This window comes from Sciurus vulgaris, assembly GCF_902686455.1.
Source record: "Sciurus vulgaris genome assembly, chromosome: 7".
Taxonomy (NCBI): domain Eukaryota; kingdom Metazoa; phylum Chordata; class Mammalia; order Rodentia; family Sciuridae; genus Sciurus; species Sciurus vulgaris.
This window is the reverse complement of record NC_136467.1, coordinates 143,950,947-143,975,026: the sequence shown is the minus strand read 5'-3', so window position 1 is coordinate 143,975,026 and position 24,080 is coordinate 143,950,947. Positions and strand designations below refer to the sequence as shown.

Here is a 24,080-nt window from a genome sequence, read left to right as displayed (position 1 = left end):
TCACAGGAAGTACCGCAAGGGCAAAGGAGAGAGGACACAAAAACACCTTCCCGAACACTCAACTACAAAGCCAGATGAAACCGTCAACCCCACCACTTTCCACACCCTGGAAATCAACCCCAGCCCATCACAAAATGAGAGCACTTCTTCACGGACTACCACAGCCGCACAGTAGGAGCTATGGTGCTTTCTGTGGCTGAGGCTGTCCTGTGCCCTCCTCCAAGCTCAGTCGTACTACAGTTCAACCCACAGGCACAGGTGTGAGCCAACAACTCCACTGCCACCGTCAGGCCAGGCCCGTGGCCAGTTAAGTGAGAACTCCAACAGCAGGAGAGCTGGGACAGACAGGGCTCTGTCCGCGGAGGTGGAGCTCCTGCTCAGGACAACCAGGACAGCATGCTCACCAGCAGGAGCTTGAGAAGCTACAGACAGCCAGGCCGACCGCAGACTCTAGACCTGCGTGGTGGCACCAGAACAGGCTCTAGCCACCTGCACATTTCTTGCTGACAGAGCACCACGGACACGTACAAAGACTATGCGAGGGTGTGTGGCTGAAAGCAAAAGCCAGAGGGACCTCAGAACGGCCTGAATTCAGAGCAGTGGAGAGCAAAGCATCCCTTACTCTCAACCTCTGAACAATCCCCCACAGAACACAAAGCCCCACAGGGTGACCCTCCAGAACAAGAAAACCAGGGAGACAATCTTGAGCAGATGCCAGCAGCCATACTAGATGGGAAAAACAGCCTGCACAAATTTGGTCCAGACCAGTTACAAAACAACAAATGTAACAACTCACCAGGGAATAAGAATCAGAAATTGCTACAATCCTCTCTCTAAAATGTAGGACATTTAACAAACATATTGGAAACCTGAAGAGAAGCAAGAAAGTGTGACTTATACTCAGGGGCAAAAGCAGACAACAAAAATCGTCTCTAGGTTAAATCATAATAAACTTCAAAGTACCTATAATATGATTATACATGTTAAAAAATGAGAACATGCTCAAAATTATTAAAGTATGATTATAACAACAATCTCAAAAAAGATGGAAATCAAAAATGAAAAACAAAGGAAATGGTTCTAGAAATGAAAAATATAATAAATGAAAGAAAAAATCTAGTGGAGGATCTCAACAACAAATTTAAGCTGGTGCAAGAATCAGTCCACATGAGGATGGCTCCATGGAAATTTTCCAATATGAGGAACAGAAAGAAAAAATAAGCATAAGAGGCCTCAGTGGGACCCAGGAAACACCCAATACACCAAGAGTCTGCTCTCTGTGGTTGTGGAGTCAACCAAGTGCATACACAAAATGTTCTTTTCAAAAGCTGCGTCTATACTGAAACCATGCAGACTTCAGTTCTTGTCATTATTCCCGAAATAATCAGCGTGGCAATTATTTACTCGGCGATTGCTTTGTATTACCTATTCTAAATAAGAGACGGTTAAAAGCATACAGGAGAATGAAGAGGTGACCTGAGCATCTGCAGACTTGGGCAGCGGAGGCAAGGGTCCTGAAATCAATGCCCCTCTGACACCTGTGGATATGAGGAGTGGGAACAGGGGAGGAAAGAATATTCAAAGCAAAAATGTTCCAAAATACCCAAATATAATAAAAATAAAAGCAATACTCTGGATAGCCATAAAGTTCAACAGAATTCCAACTAGGATAGGCACAATGAGATCTAAATGCATTACACTCAAACTGCTGAAAGAAAAAAAGAAACGTAAGAGTGCCATGCAAACTACATTCATAACACACCAGGGGTGAGGGTGGCATGGGGGAAACACAGCAAACAGCTAACCTCTCATTGGAAACGATAGAGGCCAGAGGACAGTGGAATGTTCAGAGTGCAGAGGGAAAACCACCACCAATGAACCCAGAATTCTTCAAAACTGAAGGAGAAATAAAGACTTTCCTCAAATTTTTAAAAAGAAACTTTGTGGCCAGAGACCTACCTTACAAGAAATGCCATGAGAAATCCTCTTCAGGCTGAAAGGAGTGACACGAGATGACACCTGAATTCACAGGAAGAAGTAAAGGATGCCCAGAATAATCAATATATAGTTAGTTAAGGCTCTAATCAATATGCAGGTAGTTAATAACATTTTTTCTTATGCCCTCTTTCAAACTCTTAAAAATAAGATTGCATAAAACAGGAATTTAACACTACATAGTTGGCTTTACAGCACATAGGGATCAAGCACAGCATAAAAAAGGGGGAAGAAAAGGAGATCTGGAGCCAATTCCTGCACTTTGCCAGAGATCAGTTGGTACCATTCTCACAGACAGGGGTTCATTAAGATGCACATCTCAATTTCCAGAGCACTCACTAGTAAACTATTCAAAAGTAGAGTACACCAAAAAAAAAAAAAAAGGTTCACCAAAAAATACTGAACATATAAAATACACAATGCAGGTGGAAGAAAGGAACAAAAGTCTGAAGTAAATAAAAAAGAAACAGCAAAACAGAAGACAGAAACCAAGAGCAATCACATGAACCTGGTGGAACAGGGCCACCCAAGGAATGACTCCTAGGCACCACAGGAATGACAACCCCAACAGCAAGGTGTCCACAGAGGCATGTACATACATGTGGTCCGTGTAAGCCAAAAGTTCAAAGAAAAAGGACAGGAAAACTCAGGTCCAACAATACCCTTAAAGCAGCCAGAATCTCTATTTTATATCAGGTAGAATGTTAACTACCATGTGAGACCTGAAAACAGCCCACCTCACTGAACCTTGAACGGGACTGCTTCCAGCAACATGACCCAGATCAGCCAAATGCAGACAGATGTCCACCCACTGCTGAACTGACAGACGAAATGTGGTAGTCTCATGAAGCATGAAAGAAAGTTACCTAGCAATAAAGGTAACAGAAGTCCTGACTCATGCTACAATGTAGATGAACTGCAACATACACGATGCTAAATGAAAGAAGCTAAATGTAAAATCTACATACCAATCCATGTGACTTATTCAAAGTCCAGAAATGTCAGAAAGCAAACCAGCAGTTCCCTGGGGCAGGGCCAGGCTGATTGACCGCAAACCCACGCACCCAGGAAAATCTGGGGAGCAGACACATTCCACAACCACAGCTGGTGAGCTTGCCTAACTCTGTTCATTTACTAAGTATCACTGAATTGCACACTTACACTGGATGAACATTAATGAACACACTTAAGTCTTAATAAAGTTCCAAAAAATACACTCTACAGTAGCATGACTGAGGCAGTAAGGAAACTGCTGTCATGGGAAAAGGTTATCTTTCCATAAAAGAGCATATCAAGAACAAACTTACTGCCAACTAGCTCCTCCAAGATGCCCTCCTCCCTTGGCTGTAGAACTGCCACTAGAGGGACTTCTTCCTGGACATAGGCACTGTGACTCCCTTTTGTCATGCTGAGCAGTGGGCAGACTTGCCCCTACTAAAACAGTAGCCACAGGACCCCCAAGTTTCACTCCTCTACAGAAAGATGTGACATTCCTATTTATTTCCAAATATAAAGGGGTTTATAAGTTAAATCAAGTTTCTGTTTTGAAGAGTAGATATTTTAGGATCTGTGAGCCCCAGGCAACTACTCAACTCTTGTTGCTGGTGCATGAAAACAGCCATTACACTAAGTCACCAAAAGGACATGGGTATGTTGCAGTAAACCTTACTTAGGGAAACAGGTGGAGACTGGATTTGACCAATGAGCTGCAGTTTGCTGACCCCTGCCCTAGAATAACAGCTTTTTAAAACTGAAAAGTAAATTACAGATCAACATTCACCCCCACTACCCTGTCTTGTTCACAAAGAAAAAACTCACTTAAAGTTTTGACATATTGCTCTTTTGCTGGCTTCTTCATATGCATGATGATCTTATGAACTAGGGGAAAAAAAATCACTCTTTTAACTGCCACCCTTCCCTGAATATCAACAAATACTTTGGCCCTGTGTGGAGGCTGCTTTTTAATTTTAAAGCATACCATAAGACAGAGCACAGACTCTGATATATTTTCTTTAAATAGTTATCACCCACCTGGTGGTATTAAAAAACTTAACTTGGTAATTTTATCATTTCCATAAACAATCTGAGAAGTTATTCACATATCAAATCTAAGGTGTTCTCTTTCCCTTTTGGTCCTTAAAAGTTCAAGTTTGCTGGGCAAGGTGGTGCACACCCAGTGGCCTGGGAGCCTGAGGCAGAAGGATCTCGAGTTCAAAGCCAGCCGCAGCAACAGCGAGGCACTAGGCAACTCAGTGAGACCCCATCTCTAAATAAAATACAAACAGGGCTGGGGATGTGGCTCAGTGGCCAAGTGCCCCTTAGTTCAATCCCCAGTAACCCTCCCCCACAAAAAAAGTTCAAGTTCACTGAAAAACCCACTCTAACCAAGCAAACGAGACCGACAATCAACAATCACTTCTATACGATTTCAACCTTCTCCCATTCTTTCTTCTACCAGTCTCAAAACAATGTATTTCTCTGTCAATCTCTCCTATCTTTCAAACCCAGATCTATACTCTTTCTCATTTGGGTTTTCATGAGAAAAAAATGATGCCCTCCAAGAAGTATTTTTCCCTGTTGGTTGATCCCACTGACATTGCTTTCTTCCTGTTTTCCTTTGGGAATCATGTGCTGCATGTACCATGTTAATCTGAAGTCATTTGTTGCATTACACTGCTCTTAAACCTTTTTTCTATGTTTGGAGACATACTACATTAAAAAAGCAGGTATTGGGTTTTATTTCTCAGCATAGTCTACCAGCAGTGTCACTGTTCCTAGAATTAAAATGGAATTACTCTGATCCTCTAAAAGTACTTGTTCTTCTGCCCTTCATCTATACCTGCAAAATGGAAGAGGACACAAACATTGAAAATAGTAGACTTCTTCTACATTCTACTGTACATGTTACAAGGACAAACTATAGAATGTTATATTCTACACTCTGCTTAAGATGTTAATGTTTTCACATTGGTTTTCCCAAAAATACTAACACTTCACATCAGAAATTTCAAATGTTAAGCCAAGACTCTCACTTAAGTGTTGCTGTTCTTCATTTTTAAGTACAACATTTCTACTTTCCACTACATACAACAAGCAGATCCTGTAAGTAAGGGTATTTAATGGACCAACCAGTCTTTTGAAGAGCTTGGAAATTCTCATTTGTGATAGCAAATCCAACTTGGACTAATGTATACAAACACAACTCCCAATGGACTTTCAACAACCAAAGACTTAAAAGGAAAAAAAAAAAAAATCATTATAACTCTGACCTCATGAGTCCCCTCAGCTCCACAAGTTATGCTTAATTAAACTTTATTTGATAATTAGAGAGCATTTAGCAGCCCTCGCTGATCAGGAACCAGCTCCCTGCTGTCACCATGGCAAGGGTAAGCATGAGGGTCAGAGCAGAGGTGCTGGAGGCGGAGACTCCAGCCATGCAACCCTGGGCTGACCGCAATCTCTGTTCTTCACTCTCACATCTTTCAAGCACAGACTATTTCATGTGTGTGAAATGGGGGTGAAATGAGCAAGCACAAAAAGCACTCTGAGTGGCGCCTAGTACACAAGACTGGCAGAAAGCAGCTCTTTTCAGCATCATACAAAAACCATACAGGGCAGCCTCCCACTTGCCACCAGCCTACAACAAAACACAAATATGAGGAGCAACATGATTTTTAAAAACTAGAGCCAGGCACAGTGGCATGTGCGTGCAGTCCAGCTACTTGAGAGGCTAACACAGAAGGATGGCTTGAGCCCCCAGGATTCAAGAACAGCCTGGGCAACAGGGAGACATCTAAGTATCTCATCTAACAACTGAAATTTCAGACTCTGTCTTAAAGAAAACAAAAGTAAAACTGGAAAGAACACTCCACAAATTTCATCTTAACAAGACACAAATGATATGCTCAAAGTCAACTCACTTAAATTCCTCTCTAAAGCAGTTTACTTCTCACCTGTAAAGTGAGGCGGTTGAACTACGAGGTTTCCGCCAGGCACAGGTCACCAGCTTCCCGGCCCGGGTGCATCCGTTCACTTCGTTTTCTTTCTTACTCACTGCACACTGTCACACACCGCCCTGACTGGATGCTGAACCCACTTTCGTTTGGATACTGTAACTGCAAAGTACTGATGTGTTAATCTTATCTTTTTCCTTCACTGGCAAATCTGAAAGGGTTGGAAGATAAGCACCTGCAAGCACACTTCAAAACAATTAGCATGTTTGGCTGAATGCATACTCTAATCATCTGGACACGCAGAAACACTGAAGCACCAGAAAAACCAGGTTTTGTACCAATTACACAAAGTGGAACGGTGGTAAGGCTTCGACTACCACTGTTCCACTGCGCGCGGAGGAATGTCTAAGTTAATTACATGGTAATTTTAGTTAAACAGTAGCCAGCTATTTTATGATCACTTTATATTTTTTGAAGACTTCTACATAGTGGCAGTCTTAGAAAACTGCCCAGAGTGAAATTCATAGTAGAAAATGTCTAAGAATTTCTCAAAACTTTTTAAAGTTGTAAAAAAAAAGAGAGAGAGAGCGAGAAAGACAAAACCGATACAATCATGAAAGATTAAAGCCTAATGGTCAAAAAGACCTTCTTTCTGGGGCTGGGATTGTGGCTCAGTGGTAGAGCCCTTGCCTAGCATGTGTGAAGTAATGGGTTCGATTCTCAGCACTAAATACAAATAAATAAATAAAATAAAGGTCTATCAACATTGAAGAAATACTTTTTTAAAAAAGAGCTTTCTAAAAGAATGATTTGAACATTGAGAATAAAGAACCCTATTTGGTTTTAAAGTTTTTGTGCTTAGTGAACAATAGCTAACAGTAATATTGTGGCACCTTTTGTAATTTGCAAATTATTAATATGCAAAAATTATATTAATTAATATGCAGAATACTGCAAAAATGCTTTAAAAGAATTAAATACGTGAATGAAAGTAAAGGTCTTAATTTATTCATAAAATATCTTTCTACATAACACAAGAACCAACATTAGCCAGACTTGTTTGAATTACTGCATTCTAAATGTGGAGCTTAAAAATGTTTGTATATGATAGGAGATTTTTATGCACATTATGTATTTTTCTATTCTCCAGTAAGCTAAAATTATACCTCATCAGAACATATTTTGTACAAAGATGTTCTAAAATAAAATCATTACTCTGGTTAATCATATTATTACATTTTATATTTGCTTTCAAGAAAAGCATTTGGCTAATGTTAATAATCATTCAAATAGCATCAACTAAATTCTCAACATGAGATGGAAAATAATTACCTACAGAAAGGTGTTGCTATATTAAATCTATTCTCATATTTTTATCCTAGTCCAACTCTATCATGTCAGCTATTTACACAACAGCTCCTAATACCATCGCGGTGGCTTTTTCACCTACATCAGCAAAGACGGTTTTTAAGCTGTTACTTTTTTCCTTTCTATCCACAGTCACACACAGAATTTCCTTTCTTTTTAAATAAGCTATGAGGTTGTTTTCCTACAAGATTTGATTGTCGGCATGGAACTACCAACCTAATATTCAAATGTGAAGAACAACATACTAACAGCTAGAATTCCACATGAAAATCATCAATATTAAAACTATTCTATTCATAAGCTCAACAGGATAATCCCTACATTAACAAGTAAACATAGGAGATAGTGTTTGTGGTAGAAGATTTTATAAAACCACCACCAAAGCAGGCCCACACATTGACAGCAAATTAAAACATTCATCTTAGATTAAAACTGAAAACCAGGTTGGGATTCTCCTGTCTCACGGGGCAGAGCAGGGAACACAGAGATGGGACCACACAGAGATGATCTGTGATGTCAAGGTATTGTACAATAGTTCAACGTAACCAAAGCCCTCAGAAGCAGTGTCCTGAGAGCTAGATGGAAACAAATATTCCACCTAACCTCATTTAACACTGACAAAAAACAAGGCAAGATTTGAATGAATTTAAGTGGAAAAATAGAGGAGGTGGCACACTTACTAAGAATTTTCCTTCCAAAATTATTTTCTACACTGACCTCTCTCTTCCAGATCCCCAGCCTGGAACAGTCGGGATAAGAATGTCAGTAATCAAGGCTGAGCAGATACTGCCTCCTTTGTGGAGCATAAAATACAGTAAAAGGTTTTGCATGGGTACGCCTGTTTCCTCTATTTATGAAGCACATGCAACTCAAAGAGTTTGAAATGAACCAGTTTTTAGGAAGAACAACTCTCTGTACTGAGTGTCTCCTGTGTCAGCTCTGTTGAAGATGAACGTAGGTGCCGTGCTCTCTAATCTTCACGCTATCTGTGCTTTACAGATGAGGAAACTCCAGTCTTCTCCAAGGCCACACAGCTGACTAACCACACGATGAGGCCAAACTCGACCTTCATTCTAATCAACTGTACCAAAGGAATAAACTCTAGGAATCCTATGGTGAAATTTAATGTTTAGCGTAAGTTAGTAATAACTTCTTGGTTTATCTGCTCAGGCAATTAAAATTCTGTTTTATCACAAGTTTTTTTTTCTTTTTTTAAATCAGAAACTATTAAACATCAGAAGCATTTCCTACCCAAAGTTTAAAAACATAAACAAATTTCATGAGTACAAATCATCTTGCTAAAAGCTAACACATCCAAATATTCCCCTGTTGAGCACAGATGACCAAAATAGTCTCTTCTGGCATATTTATAGTTCAGCTAAGATCAGAGATCTGTGAGGAATCATTAAAATACAATTCCACAAATACAGCAAGGCACACGTGGACACACGCAATGGGGACCTACTGTACATCTGTGGAGGGACGGGTGATTTTGACAAAGGGAGAAGAGAATGGGGCACTCGGAAAGGAGAAGTCTTCAGCAAACAAATCTCCTTCAGAGTAAGAACATGGTGGAAATGGGGAAGAAGGAAAGCGCAGAAGTGCTAGATCTGCATGCTGAGTGCCTGGAAAGGCAAATCACCACTCACCAGATACACGAGAGAACAAGCAGGCCAAGCGGGGCAGTCTCCCTGGACAACTCAGACACACAAGGCCCTGGGTTCAATCCCCAACACCACAAAAAAAAAAAAAAAAAAAAGTAATATTTGTGCTGGGATTGTGGCCAGTGGTAGAGCGCTTGCCTAGTACACGTGAGGCTCTGGGTTCAATCCTCAGCACCACATATAAATAAATAAAATAAAGGTATTGTGTCTACCTACGACTAAAAATATATTAAAAAAAAAAAGCTCGAAGAGCAGAGATGTGTGAACTCCGCCTCCTGAGGGCAACATGCGCTGTGTGTGCCAGATTTTAAAATCCATGCCAAATTTTATCCTCATGCATGAAAGATCCCAGGGTCCAATATTTTATAGTTGTCTAATGCTTCAATATGTATATATGTGTGCATGCATACACATGCACACACAAGTAAACAGTTTTCCACAAGTAAAATTCCCATTCTAAAAAAATACTATGTTATCTTGCGGCTTTGCACATCCACAGGAATACACCTACCCCAGCTGAAGAACCAAGAATAAATCAATGAAAGCTTGTATCTGAGAGTTAAAACTGCCATGGAAACATAATAAATATATAACTGAAATTTTTTTTAAGGCATGGGTTTTTTTAACACTGACTTAATTACTAAACAAAACAAATACTTCACGGACTATGATCCAAGGAAACCAAAAAGGAGGTGATGGGCTTCACAAACCCCCCAACGTTGAGGACAGCAGCACTCTGAGCAAGCTGGCCTGTGGCTCCTGGTCTGGTTTTCTGATTTACTCTCCCCCCACTTCACATCTCATTGTATGAGCCATGACTGCTACAAGCCAGCAGGAGACTTCAGGTAAGGTAAAACCTGACTTGCCAAACTGTCACTGAGACACAAAAGACACATTAGAAAGTGGACAGTCAGCAGCTCACACTTCCCTGCTTGCTTTATACCCCAACTTTTCGCGGGGGCAGAGTCTGGCAGAAATTTTAAGATGCTCCAGTTGAGTACTTCCTCCTTCATCCCTTGCTTATTCAGCCTTCCCCCGCAGCAGCAGAGCTTCACTCTCACCAAGCCCCGTGGAGTGAGTGAGTGAGTGGCTCAGATACCTCCTCGCCAGGAAGTCTGCCCCCCTGCGCAGTCAGAAGAGCATCTTCTCTTGGATGCACTAACCTGGCTTCAGTTTACCTGTTTGTGCTTTTTCGTCAACATTTCTTTAAATGGCTGAGAATTTATAACTGCCCAAGTTCAGCAACTTTCCAGATTCTTGCTGATGGGCCAGAATCTAATGTACATCAAATCCTCCGTGAAAACTCTAAAAATATTATATTTTCAAAAAGTTGCAAGTTTTCCTATTCAAATATAATCTCATTTGAATATTATAGAGAATATAGTTCAAATGTTTATGACCTAAAGAATAATAGTTTCAGATTAATCAGGTACAGATGCTTCTGCACTTACTGTAACAGGGTCATGCCCCATTAATCCTATCCTAAATTGAAAATATCACAAGCTGAAAATGCACCTAATACACCTCCCCTGCGACCACCCCAGTGGGGGGGCAACACAGCCCACTGTGGAGCACTGGTTGTTTCCCCTGGTGACCCAGCATATTGACAGGATCAAACTGCCTATCACTGGCCTGAGAGAACATCCAAATTCAAAGGATGGTTTCTTTGAATTTTCCTTTTCTTCTTTTGTTCTGAGAGGAAGTCTCACTAAGTTCTCCAGGCTGGACAAACTCCTGTCCTCAAGTGATCCTCCTGCCTAGCCTCAGAAGTACCTGGGACTATATACATGCATACCACTGCACTGGCTGCAGTATGGTTTCTACAGAATAGACATCACTTTCACACCATTGTGAGGTTGAGCAATCATAAGCTGAACCATGGTGAGTCTCAGACTGTTTGTATTAATTTGGCCAAGAAACAACTTGGCTCCCACTTGCTGCTCAGGGCAGTGGTCAGCCCACATGCTGCCCTGTGCACACCAAGCCAGGGCACCCTCTCTGGACAGAAGCGGTAAATGCTGGGCTCAGGGCTCCAAATGCCGTCTCAGCTGGCACCCTTAGTAAGAGGACATCACTAGCAAAGTTATTAAAGTTTTTGTGTGAGGGAGGCAAACAAATACACATTCAGTTTTCGAACATTTTCCATATGACTCTGAAATCACATTCTGAAATACCACACTTAATAGTCTCCATCCAAAACCCCACTTTATTAAACACTGGTACTTATAATTCTCAATTTGAACTTGGTTCTAGAACATTTTTAGGCAGAAAACAAACACTGTTTCCAAACTCAAGTAGGCCAATAAACTGACTACACTTCCAAATAATACTTCCTGGTGACTTGTTGAATTATTTCTCCAAGGAACATTTTCAATTAATCTATTTGATTTTTAACTTATTTATTATCTTGCACAAATGGGTTTTGAGAATTCTTTTGTGTAATGGTAAAGAAAAATAGTCACGCACCACATAACGACATTTCGGTCAACAACAGAACACATAACAGACAGGGTGACATCAGAGGACAAGGGAGCTGAAAAACCCCTATCACCTCACCGGGTCACGGCACAAAGCTCACTCGGGTCCGTGGCAACGCTGGCATGAACTACTACTACTGCCCGGCCAGCCATGTTGGTTAGAACACAATTATGTTCAGCACATGAGACTTGATGATAAACAACTTCTACTGGCTCATGTAGTCACTATACTTTAAGTCGTTATTCTAAAGAGTTTTTCCCTCTACTTACTAAAAAAAAAAAAAAGGTATCTATGAGATAGACTTGGGCAGGTGTGTCAAGAGGCTCCAGAAGAAAGCGCTGCTAGCACAGAGGTGACTGCTGTTATTGCCCCTGCAGACCCTCCCTCCCTGGAGTGAGCAAGAAAGGGGAAGCAGGGATAGTACTGTCACCCTAAGTTGGCCCACGCTACTGCCTGTCTTCAGCTATTAACAAAAAAAATTTTGAAGTAAAAAATTAATAATAGAAAAAGGCTTACACAATAAGGATATGAAGAAAAAATACTTTTGTACAACCATACAATGTGTATTTTAAATGTTATTATGAGTCAAAATACTTAAAACTTCTTAAAGACTTTGTAGAGTAAAAAAGAAATAAAGACATAGTAAGCGAAACTCCCAGTAAGAGGAAGTCCCTATGAAAGTTATTTCAGATTCTAAGTGAGGAAGACAAGCAAATACACAGTTTTCAACATTCTCTATATGACTCTAAAGTTGGACTTTGAAATACCATACTTAATATTCTCTATCTAAAGCCTCACCTCATTAAACACTGGTACTTATAATTCTCAATTAGAACTTGCTTCTAGAACTTTTTTAGGGAGGAAACACACACTGTTCCTAGGCTCAAGTAGGCCAAGAAATTAACTGTATCCAAATAATACCTCATAGTAAGGTATCATGGAATTAGTTCCTGAATAAAGGTATTATTGAAGAGAGGATTCTTTGTGTGAATTCAGTGCAGCCTCCTCGCCTGGTGTTTATGAAGCCCACAGTGTCCAGTGATATGCAAGCCTCCACACACACTCTCTGCTCACACCAACTCCCTCAGAACACCTTCTGTACTACACACTCCACTCCTGGGAAGTGTCCAAGACAGGGGGACCACTTTTTATGTCTCATACTGTATTTTTACCCACCCTTTCTACCTTCAGATACACAAATACTTACTATTGTGCTTCAACTGCATACAGTATTCACAAAGTAACACACTGCACTTTTGTAGCCTTGGAGAAACAGCTATACCTTACAGCCTGGGTATGCAGTAGGTTTGAGTTGGTACTCTGATATTTTTATAACAATGAAATCAACTAATGACACGTTTCTCAGAATGTAGCCCTATTGAGATACATGACTATATTTCATTAGAAATTTTATTCTGTTTGGGATTATTTGCTTTAACAAGTTCTTTGCTTTAGTAAATTAAGTACATTATTATCTGCTCAAATTAAATATAAAAGATAATAGCTATTTCCAATTGATAAGACACATTGAAATACAAATCTTTAAAAACAATCAGATCAAATATACTTATTTTTCTAATATTAAAGTATCTCCTTGAATTTAAGAGAAAAACACTCGTTTTTCTGTCTTTGTATGAAATGTGTTACTCTATTTTGGTTGGTTTTGTTTTTTCTCTGGTACCGTGGACTAACCAGCCCTATATACACATTTTTGACCCAGTGCTTCCTCGTGGAAAATTAAGTCGGTTTGCTCTGAGTTCCATGAACAATGGCCTGGGTAAATGTCAACTACAACTCTCTTCACTTCTCATCTTGTTAACTTCACTTGTAGAGTAGTACAGAAATAAATCCCTAAGGATGCATGGGGAAGGAACTTAAATTAAAACATAAAATTCATGGTGATCACTTCAAGTTCCTCAATCCCAATGTGATTCCTGTTAAGGAACTCAGTCTTTAATACCTACACATGGATATGCACAGCAATTTCATCAAATTCTATTAATTCATTCAACAGATATTAAATATCTCCTGAGGACAAATGAACACAAGAAACAGCTGGATAAACCAGGATCAGTATATAACAACCTGACATTCCTGGTTACCAGAGACATACTCTTTAAAGGGCTTATTGTAAGTCTCACTTCTACTAATGCAGAGTCTTACCTCTTAGATTTCTAGGATGAATCTGTTTGGTTCGAGGCATCTTCTTGAATTCAAGAGCTCCTTCTTCTTCTTCTTAGAAACTGTAGGAAGAGCAGGTCACGAAAAGGTGGCTCCATAAACTCAATGTACATCAATTAATCCACATGCTGAAAAAGAAAGGCAGATAAAACAAGCAGCATGTGTTATCACCTTCAAAGTAAAGAAAACTTAAAAGTTAAGTCCTAGCACAGCATTAACCTAACTCCAGAAAAAGTAACCAAGCCAAGAACCACTGCAAAACAATATTCACTAACTTTTAATAAAGCATAGGTCAGGTCATTCTGCCAATATCTGGGTCTTATTAAGAACGTAGGAAAAAAATAAGAATGTGGGGGGGGATCTCTGTACCCTTATCAGATAAGAGTGAAGAAATTCAGTTTGTGAATTTCTGAAGGAGAGCATCAGGCTATGAAGGTTATGCTGTATGCAGTCCACCTGTCCACGCCTAAGGGCAGGTAGCACATCGTGGTCATTCTGTTTTTGAATTAATTCAGTTCACATATGCAGTTGCTACAATGGTTGTTCCCCAACATCACTCCTCCCTTCTAAGATCATGGGAGGATGACACTTTCAGCCTCCCTGTGTTATGCTGGAACCTGTGATCAATCTAGCCAATGACCTGTGAGTGGAAGAGACCTGCTTCACAGACTAGAGCATTTAGTTACCAAAGCAAGATCCTCCACAGCATTCTGTCGCTTCTGACCCAGGAAGAACACTGCTCCAGACAGTGAATCTGACAACAGCTGACCCAAAATTACACTAACCCAAAATTATCATGAAACACAAAGAAGAAACAGCGCTTGTTGTTTTAAATCACTGAGGTTCTGGAGTTACTTGTTACTGCAGCATAACCTGGTCTGCCCTGATCTATACATATTTAAAAAGTGATTTGAAATACAATATGCCTATATGGTCATTATCTAAAACCTAACCACATATCTTCCCAAATCAGCCACCTCAGTCTCCTCCTCCACAAGACTCTTTTCCAAGGATCCAGAGTTAAAAATTTAGTTTTAACTTCCTGCAATAAAGCTGATAAGCAAAACCTAATAGGTTGGCACTAAACATGAAACAATGTTTACTCACTAAGCAAACACACAAGAATGGAACAGGAATGCTTTGTTCAAAACTGAGGTCCCATCTGTTGCTATATAAGAAACAAACAAAAATCCTACTGAGTACCTACCATGTGCTTATGCGTTTTCTATACATTACCTAATTTAATTCTAACAATAACTGAAAAGGTAGCTATTATCATTTATCCATTTTATAGAGAAGAAAACCAAGATTTGGAGAGGTTAAGTAACCTAAGATCGGCAACTTAGGAACGTGGCACCATATGACCCAGTTACTCTCAGTGCCTATTTCCTTAGTGGAGATAATAGCTACTGGCAGAGGTTCCCCTCTCCCTCAAGAGAATGCATGGCACAGCAAGTCATGACTATGTATGCTGATGTCAAAGGAGACTGGGTTCAAGGAGGCTTTTAACCCCATACTGTGTGGCCTTGTTCAAGGTACTTAACCTCTCTGAAGATCAGATTTCTCACTGTAAAATTAGAAACTATTATCCATCTTAGAAGCCTGTTATAAGGACTAAACACTATAGCTTTGCCTGTCACACAAAAAATGCTGAAATACTAATTTTCCTTAAGAAAGTGTGTATGGCAAAGAATGTGTCTAGTATCCGAGCATGAGACTTTAGAATCTTATGGTTTCATTTTAACTATGAAACAGAAGAAAAAGTAGGGTACGATTAAGATCTATGTTTTACTTCTGATGCAGCTATATGTCGGCATAGCACAAAAATACAATTTTTAACTGCACAAGGAAGAATGTGAAATATGATGGCCAATACTATGAATTTCACTTAGCACTGGGCTAAATGAGCTACAAAAGATATGGTTTCTCAACTCTGAGCATTAAAGAAGCATCCACTATCTGATTCAGGAAGGTTCTGATTCAATAGAGAATTTAGATATATTGAAGTCTAATAAATTGTAGGAATGCTGAGCTCCGTTTCTCGTTAAAACTGAAAGCCTCTGGTCACAATATTACTAAGTTTTAAAGCGTGAACTCTGTAATCCAATCATGTGATCCTATAAATGTAAAATATGCAAATTTCCAAGCTGTAACGGCTTTCCGCTACCCCGTTCACTGCCTTCCCACTGTCCCTAGCTGTCCATCCCATGTTTAAATCCTTGTGTTGAGGGGAATGGATATTTGCAAAGCACAGCAGCGTGTAGCGACTAGGAGGGGTGATAAACCGTTCCTTTACCGGGAAGAAAGAAATACTACATGGAGCAAAAACAGGACACGATCAAAAAGCGTAAAGACAGTTGCAAGGAGAAAAAACATGAATGAATGTGGAGGGCGGAGCCTGGGAAAACCCCTCTGCAACGCTGCACTGAACAAAGCGCTTCGCATGCCAGGAGGAGGGGGGATGGAAGTGCCAGCTCAGGAAGGAGCCCGGAGTGGATGCGGAGAGCAGGAGGAGGAGGAGGAGGACAAGCAGAGGCGAGCGCGGCAGCCCTGAGACTCCTCCTCGCCGCCAGCTCCGCCGCCGCCCCCTCCCATCTTCAGCCAGCAACTCCTTCCCGAGCCCGACCCCAAGGCGAGCTCGAGCCAACCCGCGCCCCGACCAGCCGCCCCCAGCCCAACAGCTGCAGGCGCGCACTTCCAACCCGGAAAGAAACTACCCAGGTGGCCGGGAGTAAACAGGCACTTGGAGCAAAGAACGAAAGGGAAAGAAAGCCACAAAGCCGGGAGGTTGGGAAGCCGAGGCCTGGTCTCCCTCACCCCCCACCCTCTTGCAAAATGCGTCTGCGGCTGGAAGGCTGGGTCCCTCCGTACCTGCTGGGATCGCAGGACCGCAGCTCAGGCTGCTCCCGCGCGATGAGGGCGCCCAGAAGTGGCAAGTGGCTCCCGCACGCAGCCATCCCCTCTGCAAGGTCGGCGGTTGCACACACACGCACATACACACACTCACGCGCGCCCGCACGCCCCCCGCCCGCCGGGGGAGGTGGTCCTGCCCCCCGCCGCCGCCCCCAGCTGCAGCGCCCCTGCCGCGGAGCCCGCGCCGACCTGCTGCCAGGACGCCCGGCCGAGCCGCGGCCGCTGCAGCCGGCCCTGGCACTGCGCTGCTGATGGCGGCAGCCGCAGCTCGGAATCTCCGCGACCCCCGCGCGGCGGCGGCGGCGGCGGCGCCTGGGATCCCTCCTTCACTTGACAACCCCAAACACAAACAGAACCTCCTCCAGCTGCGGCTGCTCTCCCAGTCCCCGGCTCCGTCCCCTTCCCCGCCGCCGCCGCCCCGCTGCAGCCACACTAAAGGCCGGCGACTGGCGCTCACACCACCCGGCGCTGAAATATTAAACAGGGGAGCGGGCCGGGGGGCGGGGGGGAGCGCGGGGCGCGCGGCGGGGGCCGCAGGCGCCGGGCGGGGGAGGCGGCGGCGCTCGCCGGCGCCCCGGGCCGCGGCATGATCGCGGCGGCGGGGAGGGGGCGGCCGGGCCGGGCGGCGGGGCCGGGGGCGCGCACCGCGGCGGGGCGGCGGGCGGACCGCGGGGCCCGGGGCGCGGCGGGCGGGCACGGGCTTTACCTCTCCCCCGGGGCAGAGTAGGGCACGTTTGGCGTCTTTAGGGACGGCGGGAGGAGCGCGGGCCGGCGGCGCGGGGGAGGAGGCGAAGGTCGAGGCTTTCCCGCGGGTGGGCGGGGCGGCAGGGGATCCCCGGGGGCGGAGGCGGGGAGGCCGCGGGGTGCGACGCGCGGGCGCAGGCGGGGGAGGGGGCGTCCCGAGGCGGGGGCTTCGCGGGGGAGGGGCGGGGAACACCCGCCGGGCGGGCGCGGCCGACTGCTCCGCCCGGGCCGGGGGGCGGGCTGGGGGCCCGGGCCGGCGCTCGCGTGGGGCCGGTGCCCCGGGTCTCCCCGGCGGGGCGGCCCCGGGACCGCGCCTGCCCCGCCACCCACCCGCGGGCCGCCCCGCCCGGCCGCCGCAGGGACTGAGGGGGGGCGCGGAAGGCGCGGCTCGAGGGGGAGGGGCGGGGTTAGGGACGCGAGGGGCGGGAGCCCGGGGTCGCGCTTGCAATGGGGACTCGCGCTGGGCGGGGGCGGAGGGGCGGGCCCAGCCGGTCACGCGGCCCGGGGAGGCCTGGCCGGGTCGCGCAGTTGGGGGCGGTTGGTCCGGGAAGAGGGGCGGGGACGGGCGGGGCAGTAGTTTCTCTTTACCGTCTCTTTACTTTCCAAAGCAGGATGTGGGCCGGCCCGGTGACGTCATGGGGTCTCCCAGCCCCGCCCCTCGCCCGGGCCGACTGGGGGAGGGGGAGGAACGAGGGAGGGGGGACCCCAAGGGGGTTTCCTCAGCAACGCGTTGAGGGAAGGGGAAAATCATTGTGAAACTTGAAACTCATTAACTTTGAAAAACAACTTAAAAAAACCAGAGGGGGGCGGGGTGTTGGTTTGGAGGGTAGAAGAGGACAGATTATTAACCCTGAACTGAAACCACTTTTTGGTGGCGGATGTTCTATTAAAAGAGCGAGGAAAGCCAAGGTTATTCCAGAGGCCGCTCCAAACCCGCTGGTGCTTCCCTGAGCCAAAGCTGCGAGCGCAATTAACCCCTACCTGCCCGCCTGACAGCTTAGCACAGTTAGCACAGGGGAGGGAAGCTCAGGGACAGAAGTGGGGTGCGGGGCTGGATAGCCCACCCAGTTCTTGGGTCGCGAGGGAGCAGTGAAAGGGGAAGAGGGAGTAATTACTGCAAACCAGAGTTTGACCCCGGCTGCTAGAAAGCAGTACAGGAAGCAAGGAGTGGAAATTATGGAAGAGAAATAAGAGGGGCAGGACCTGGGTATGAAAAATAGTTTTCGAGATTAGACCTAAAAACGTAGTAGTTTGGGGCTCACAAGTTCTACATGTACCCCTTAAAAAACAGGCAAACGTGGTTTAACGCCGCACCTCGAACCTGGAAGGAATAAGGTAAAGCAAAAATTTAGATGCAAAAAGAAGAAAAAGAAAAGAGGGTTCTTTGATAAAACCAAACTGTTTTCCCCTTTTAAGGGAAAAAAAATGGTAAACGATCCTACACCCACTAAAAACAGCTGGCCAGCTGTGCAAACTTGAAATTTTTTTGTTCCCTTAGGCTTCCATAAAGATGTCTGGGTCTTTCCTGACCCATGCCCCTAAAATTCCCCAGAGGAAATCCAACCTCTAGCTCATTTGAGCTAACTAAGAAAAGCTCTCAAAGCCCCAGAATGGGAATGATTAAAAATGGAATACTCGGTAATGGCAAATTTAGAGCCAAAAATAATGTTATGCAAAGGGGAAAATATGCCTACCAGAGAGTAAATTTGGCCGGCTATAGGAGCAAAGATCATCCAACTGCAAATTTAGAATGACAGCTAGTCTATACTAACCCTACACCTTTTAATTTTCAATATGATATAATCACCTCTTACAAAATGAAATGCTATCCAGTGAATTGCAATCACAAGAAGTACATCAAGTAACTCTCCAGATGGGCTTTAGGAATCAAAAAATAAATATGCAATTAAATGTAAAAGTATAGCTAATCATCTAGGTCCATTAATAATAAGTCGAGTTTGTGTCATTGGAGAAGTCAAAAATATTAACTGCATGAATAATTTACTCAATAGTTGTCGAACACAACAGAAATACACACTCCAAACACAATGTCTATTTAGGATTTAGCGTTGCTACGAACTTTTGAACAAAATATGCATGCAATTTTGAATTACAATCGATTATTTTTGTCATTTCAATTTTTTTTTCTTGAGCAGCAAACCAATATTCAACTTTTCTTTGAAATACATAAAGAGGGAGCATTCCCAGTAAGTTTTCGAATTTTCTAACTGCAAATTCTTTGCCTACAATTCTGAGTTCCTGGATACCAACCAGAATGCAGGGAAATAAGCAAGGTTATAAAGTAGCTTGCTTTGGCTTGTGTAGTGGCAAATTCAATATTGGCTCTCAAAATATATCAAATAAACTGAAGGGGAGGGGTGAGCCAGGAGATAAATATGAATGATAAACGTCAAAAATGTAAATGTCAAAAATCCTGGAACAATGGGGGAGTGGGTGACCATTATCTGCAAAGTGGGGGAGGCAGGTTCCCGGGGGCCAATTTCTCTCGGGTTCCATCCCAACTGGCATGTGAGGCTTGCGGGCAGTGGGGTTGGAGGGAGGTCAGTGTCACTGCGAGGACCTACACGAATTTCTCTCGCTGAGTAGGTTTGGGAAAGCACAACTCCAACCCGGGGCCGCGGCCCGGGCCCCGGTTCCCACGCGGCCGCCCGGCCCCGCCCGGCTCGGGCTCCCCCCTGGCGCGGCCCCGCGGCCCCGGCCCTCCGCCCTGCGCGCGGCCAGGCAGCGCCACAGCCACCGCCACCGCCACGCGGAGATCCCGGAGGTTCCTCCCCGCCGGCCGCCGGGTCACGCTGCCCGTCCCTCCCCTCCGCCCTCCGCCCTCCGCGCGCGCTGGGCTTTCCCGTCCACCGGCCGAATCCCCTCCTCCTCTGGGCAACCCGGCGACAAAACCTTCCCTGCACGCTCTGCCAACTCTGTCCCACGCCCAGGCTCTTCCCAAGCCAGGCGCCAGACAAAAGAACCGAGGGGAAAACTTACCCGAACTGCAACGCAAAAAGTCTGATCCAAAGCTTCCTGGGTTTAACTTTTAATTTTAAAAACAACAAAAGCAGAAACCAAAAGCCTCCTAGGTTGGAAGTGGGCGTGAGAGGAAATGCTAGGGGGAGGCGCTTCGTTCTCTTGGCTGCTTTTGCCCCCCCCCCCTTTCTGGTCCCTGCCTGGGGCTTTGATGTTATCTAGCGCACCGCCTACGTGGGTTTATACCTTGGGCTTTGCGCAGAGAGTAATGTGCAGATATTCCGCAATTCATGTGCTAGTTAGGAGCGAGGGTAGCAGGTGGTCACGGTAAAGGATCCCCACTTCTAACCCCTGCAGAGAGGAGAACATTTGCAGAGGATTCCCTTTGTAACCTGGACTGAAAGAACTATCCAGCTATCAGTGATCTTGGAGAGTTGGGTCCTGTGGCTTTTTTTTTTTTTTTTTTTAATGTTAGACACACATTAGGAGGCCTCCTAAATTAGATTCGTTTCCCTCCATAGTACAAACTTACCATACAATGGATGTTTGGTGCAGCTTTGTTCAGTTTTTAGATCTCAGTTTTGAAAGTCAATTTTATTTGCTTCCTGAGATAGTCCTGCAGCCTGAAAGAGACAAAGACATACCCCTGAAGAGTATAAGCTATAATAACATGGTTTGCATTCATCATAGATTCCCTCATGCGCCAAAATATCCACACACCTTCCCACTCACATTATGGAGAGCTTGTAACTGTTGATTTTATGTTGCTTATCTGGTCAATAGCAAAAGCTGGATATATTTTTATATTAGGTTAGCAGGCTCTAGACCATCACTAACAAAGCACTAACCAAAGATGCTTTCCCCCCCCCCCTCTCTTTTTAAACAGGTTAGTAATGAATAAGGCTGGCACTGACTCCCATTCATCCTTACCTGCACATCCCTTTTATGGCAACACCAGCCTTGCCCGCTGGGAGTTTACAAATTAATGGAGACTGGTAAACACACGGAAAAATACCTGGAGGGAAAAAAGATACAAGAAGAAGCTTATAAACAGAGCCAATTAAAGTTATACAGCATTATTTACATGATTGCTGAGAGGTTTCTGGTTGTGCGGAGGGCAAGAATAGCAGAGAAAGTTCCATCCTGAGGGTGAGTTCTCAGTGGGATTTTTGAAGGCAAGTTCCGGATTTGGCAGTGATGAGGACAGCATTCCAGGGGAGGGAAATAGCTTGAAGGTGAGAACAAGTGAACTGTGTGTGGTGATTTCTTCCACCTAGAACAGAAAGTCCAAGCAAAATGTGAAAGAAGAACCACCCAAACCAGGCCACTTGAGAGTGAAAGGGAAGCTATTAATAATTATGCCCAGATGGGAGCCTTACACCTGGACTGTCCCCACAAGTGGGAAGGGAGATTCTCTAGTAATGAGCTATAAAGACAGAGTGGGCAGGCACCAGGCAACCCGAGAAGAGCTGCTTCAGTCATCATTTGGAAGGAATTAAGACATGATACTGCAAACAGTTGGTAGTCCTTTGAAGACATCTGGACTGAGAATGGTCTTTTAAGGGAAAGTTATTGCCACTGATGGATTTAGGATAGACGCGGAAGCTGGTTACAGAAACTGCAGTCTTGGTTGTACGAGTAGTAGTACTAACAGTAGTGGTGATAGTGATCAGTTACCAAGAGCTTGCAATGAGCCCGCTCTCTTGCATGAACTCAGCCCCCACCATAAACCCATACTGCGCATGGAGAAGCAGAGACTGAAATTATTTAGTGTTTCTAAAATGCATGAAGAGTGTGTTTTGTGAAAAACAGATTACAGTAACTTTGTAATAGTCTACATCTGTGGAAGAAAGAAGGCAAAAGGAATTAAAACAAAAAAAAAGTCCATAGTTCAAGTTTCGAGAACTTGTTAGGTTGTGTCATGAAAATGGAGATAAAATAGTGGGATGTTTAAGTGGGAGAAGAGAAAATGTTTTTTAGTTTAATCATGTCTAGTTTCAAGGATCTAATTCACATTTATGCCAGTGTTATTAGAGTTAATCTTACTGTTAAAGGGAGACTGATTCATTGAAGAGCACCTACTTCAACGATGAGGATGATTGTTTAATGAGTAGTATATGGTGCATCACCTGTTTCAAGTGGTAGGCTGGGAAGACTAGACATGATTGATACTAGAAGTGATACTAGGTGTTCTCAACAGAATTCTCCGTAAGCAATGTATACAGATAGCAACCTAAGGAGCGCTAAAAAGGGACAAACAGCATTCTACAAAAAAATTCAACCTTATCCATCATCTGATGATGCGGAAACAACATAACTCTCTGAGACCCTCTCTTAGTCACCTCGGACTGCGTAACACAATGCCATAGAGCAGGGCGCTTCAACAACACACGTCAATTTCCTCATGCTGTGGAGTCTAGCAGTCCAAGAAGAAGTTCCTGGCAGATTCAGTGTCTGCTGAGGCCCGTCTTCCTGATCTGCACAGGCCCGCCTTCTCAGGGCGTCCTCCAGGGCCTTTCCTGGGTATGGTGCATAGGCATGCAAAGGAGGGAAGAAAGAGAAAGGGTTCTGTGGTCCCTGGAAGGACACTAATGCCATGGGGCCCCACTGTCGACCTCATGTTAACCCCCTAAAGATCCCATCTCCAGATCCGCTCACGTTGACACTCACGCACAGGAATTTGGGCAAAGACACCTCTCAGTCCACAGCTGACACCAGGAATCTTTTCACACGGAGCTGTAGGCTCATGCCAGTTTGGAAGGGGGTTTGGTTTATTGGGTGCTTGGAAAGGACCAAAAGCAGTTTGTTCTAATCTTTCTTGTTTCCAGGAAGAATCATTCCTAATTAACTGCTAAAATATTATTGTGCTCTTTCCCCTTCCTTATCTCTAGTGAACGAGTTCTCAAACTCTGGAACACCATCTTGGTTTGCTATTAATAAAGGCATTTGATTGCCTGCCAAAGAATTGGAGGGTATCATTCTCCTGATCATATGTAAATTAAGCATTATTTATCTAAGTATGGATTCCCCCTGCCATGTCCCAAACCCTTGATCTCATCACTCCATTAATTCCTTTTATAACATCTAACAATCTAGAATTATCTTTCATGTTTGTCATTTCTCGACCCTCTCAACTAGAACGTGAGGACCATGAGTGAGGGGTCTTGTTGTGTTCTCCAGTGTGTCTTCACCACCTAGAACAGTATTGAAACAAACGTTCGGTGCGTATTGAAGTCTGAATCCTGCCCACCTTCCAGGTTGGTTCCTAAGCCTTTCATGTCAACTCGTTTTCTTGCTTTTATATTTTTTCTTTGAATATCCTTATATATCTTTATTTCTGGACTCAAAATTATGTAACATAGTTAAAAGGGATCTGCTCACAGTAGACCAGGGAAGCTGAAATATGGAGTGGCTGGATGTCCTGTACAATGTCACCAGCTGGCTCCTGGCAGAATGTGGCTGGAAAACTTGGGGTCCATCTTCTCCCCCTCAAGTCCTTTTCCCTTTACACCCTCACCCTGAGTCTCACCAGCAACCACAAGCCCTTTGCTCGCTGTTACTCTTCATTCCTAGATTTTTAAAAAAGAAGTTCTCCTGTACTGAAGTTTTGATAGAGATTTTGTGGCTTAAGCATTTTGTGAGGGAGAAAGGAAGGAAGAAAAGAAATGTGTATAAAATTACGAAAAATATGGCAGCCAGATGTGGTGGCGCACACCTATAATCCCAGCAACTTCGGAGGCTGAGGCAGGAAGATTGCAAATTCAAAGCCAGCCTCAGCAGCTTAGTGAGGCCCTAAGTAACTTAG

General features: G+C 44.2%; 1 protein-coding gene across 6 annotated transcripts in view; it reads right to left on the bottom strand.

Moving 5' to 3' along the window:
* Positions 1–21,676, bottom strand: part of HIVEP1 (HIVEP zinc finger 1) — a 134,413-nt gene extending 112,737 nt beyond the window's left edge. For 2 of the 6 annotated variants that reach the window (XM_079147896.1, XM_079147902.1), the window contains exons 1-2: positions 16,511–16,711; positions 13,622–13,767 (exon numbers count right to left, since the gene is read on the bottom strand). In XM_079147896.1, coding sequence (XP_079004022.1) covers positions 13,622–13,661 — 40 coding nt within the window. In that variant the 5' untranslated portion in view covers positions 13,662–13,767; positions 16,511–16,711. Of the gene's footprint in view, positions 1–13,621; positions 13,768–16,510; positions 16,712–16,741; positions 16,930–17,258; positions 17,619–20,296; positions 20,432–20,807; positions 20,899–21,205 lie in introns of those variants that run through there. The other 4 variants (XM_079147899.1, XM_079147897.1, XM_079147898.1 and 1 more) reach the window with 4 other exon arrangements.
* Positions 21,677–24,080: the final 2,404 nt, after the last annotated feature.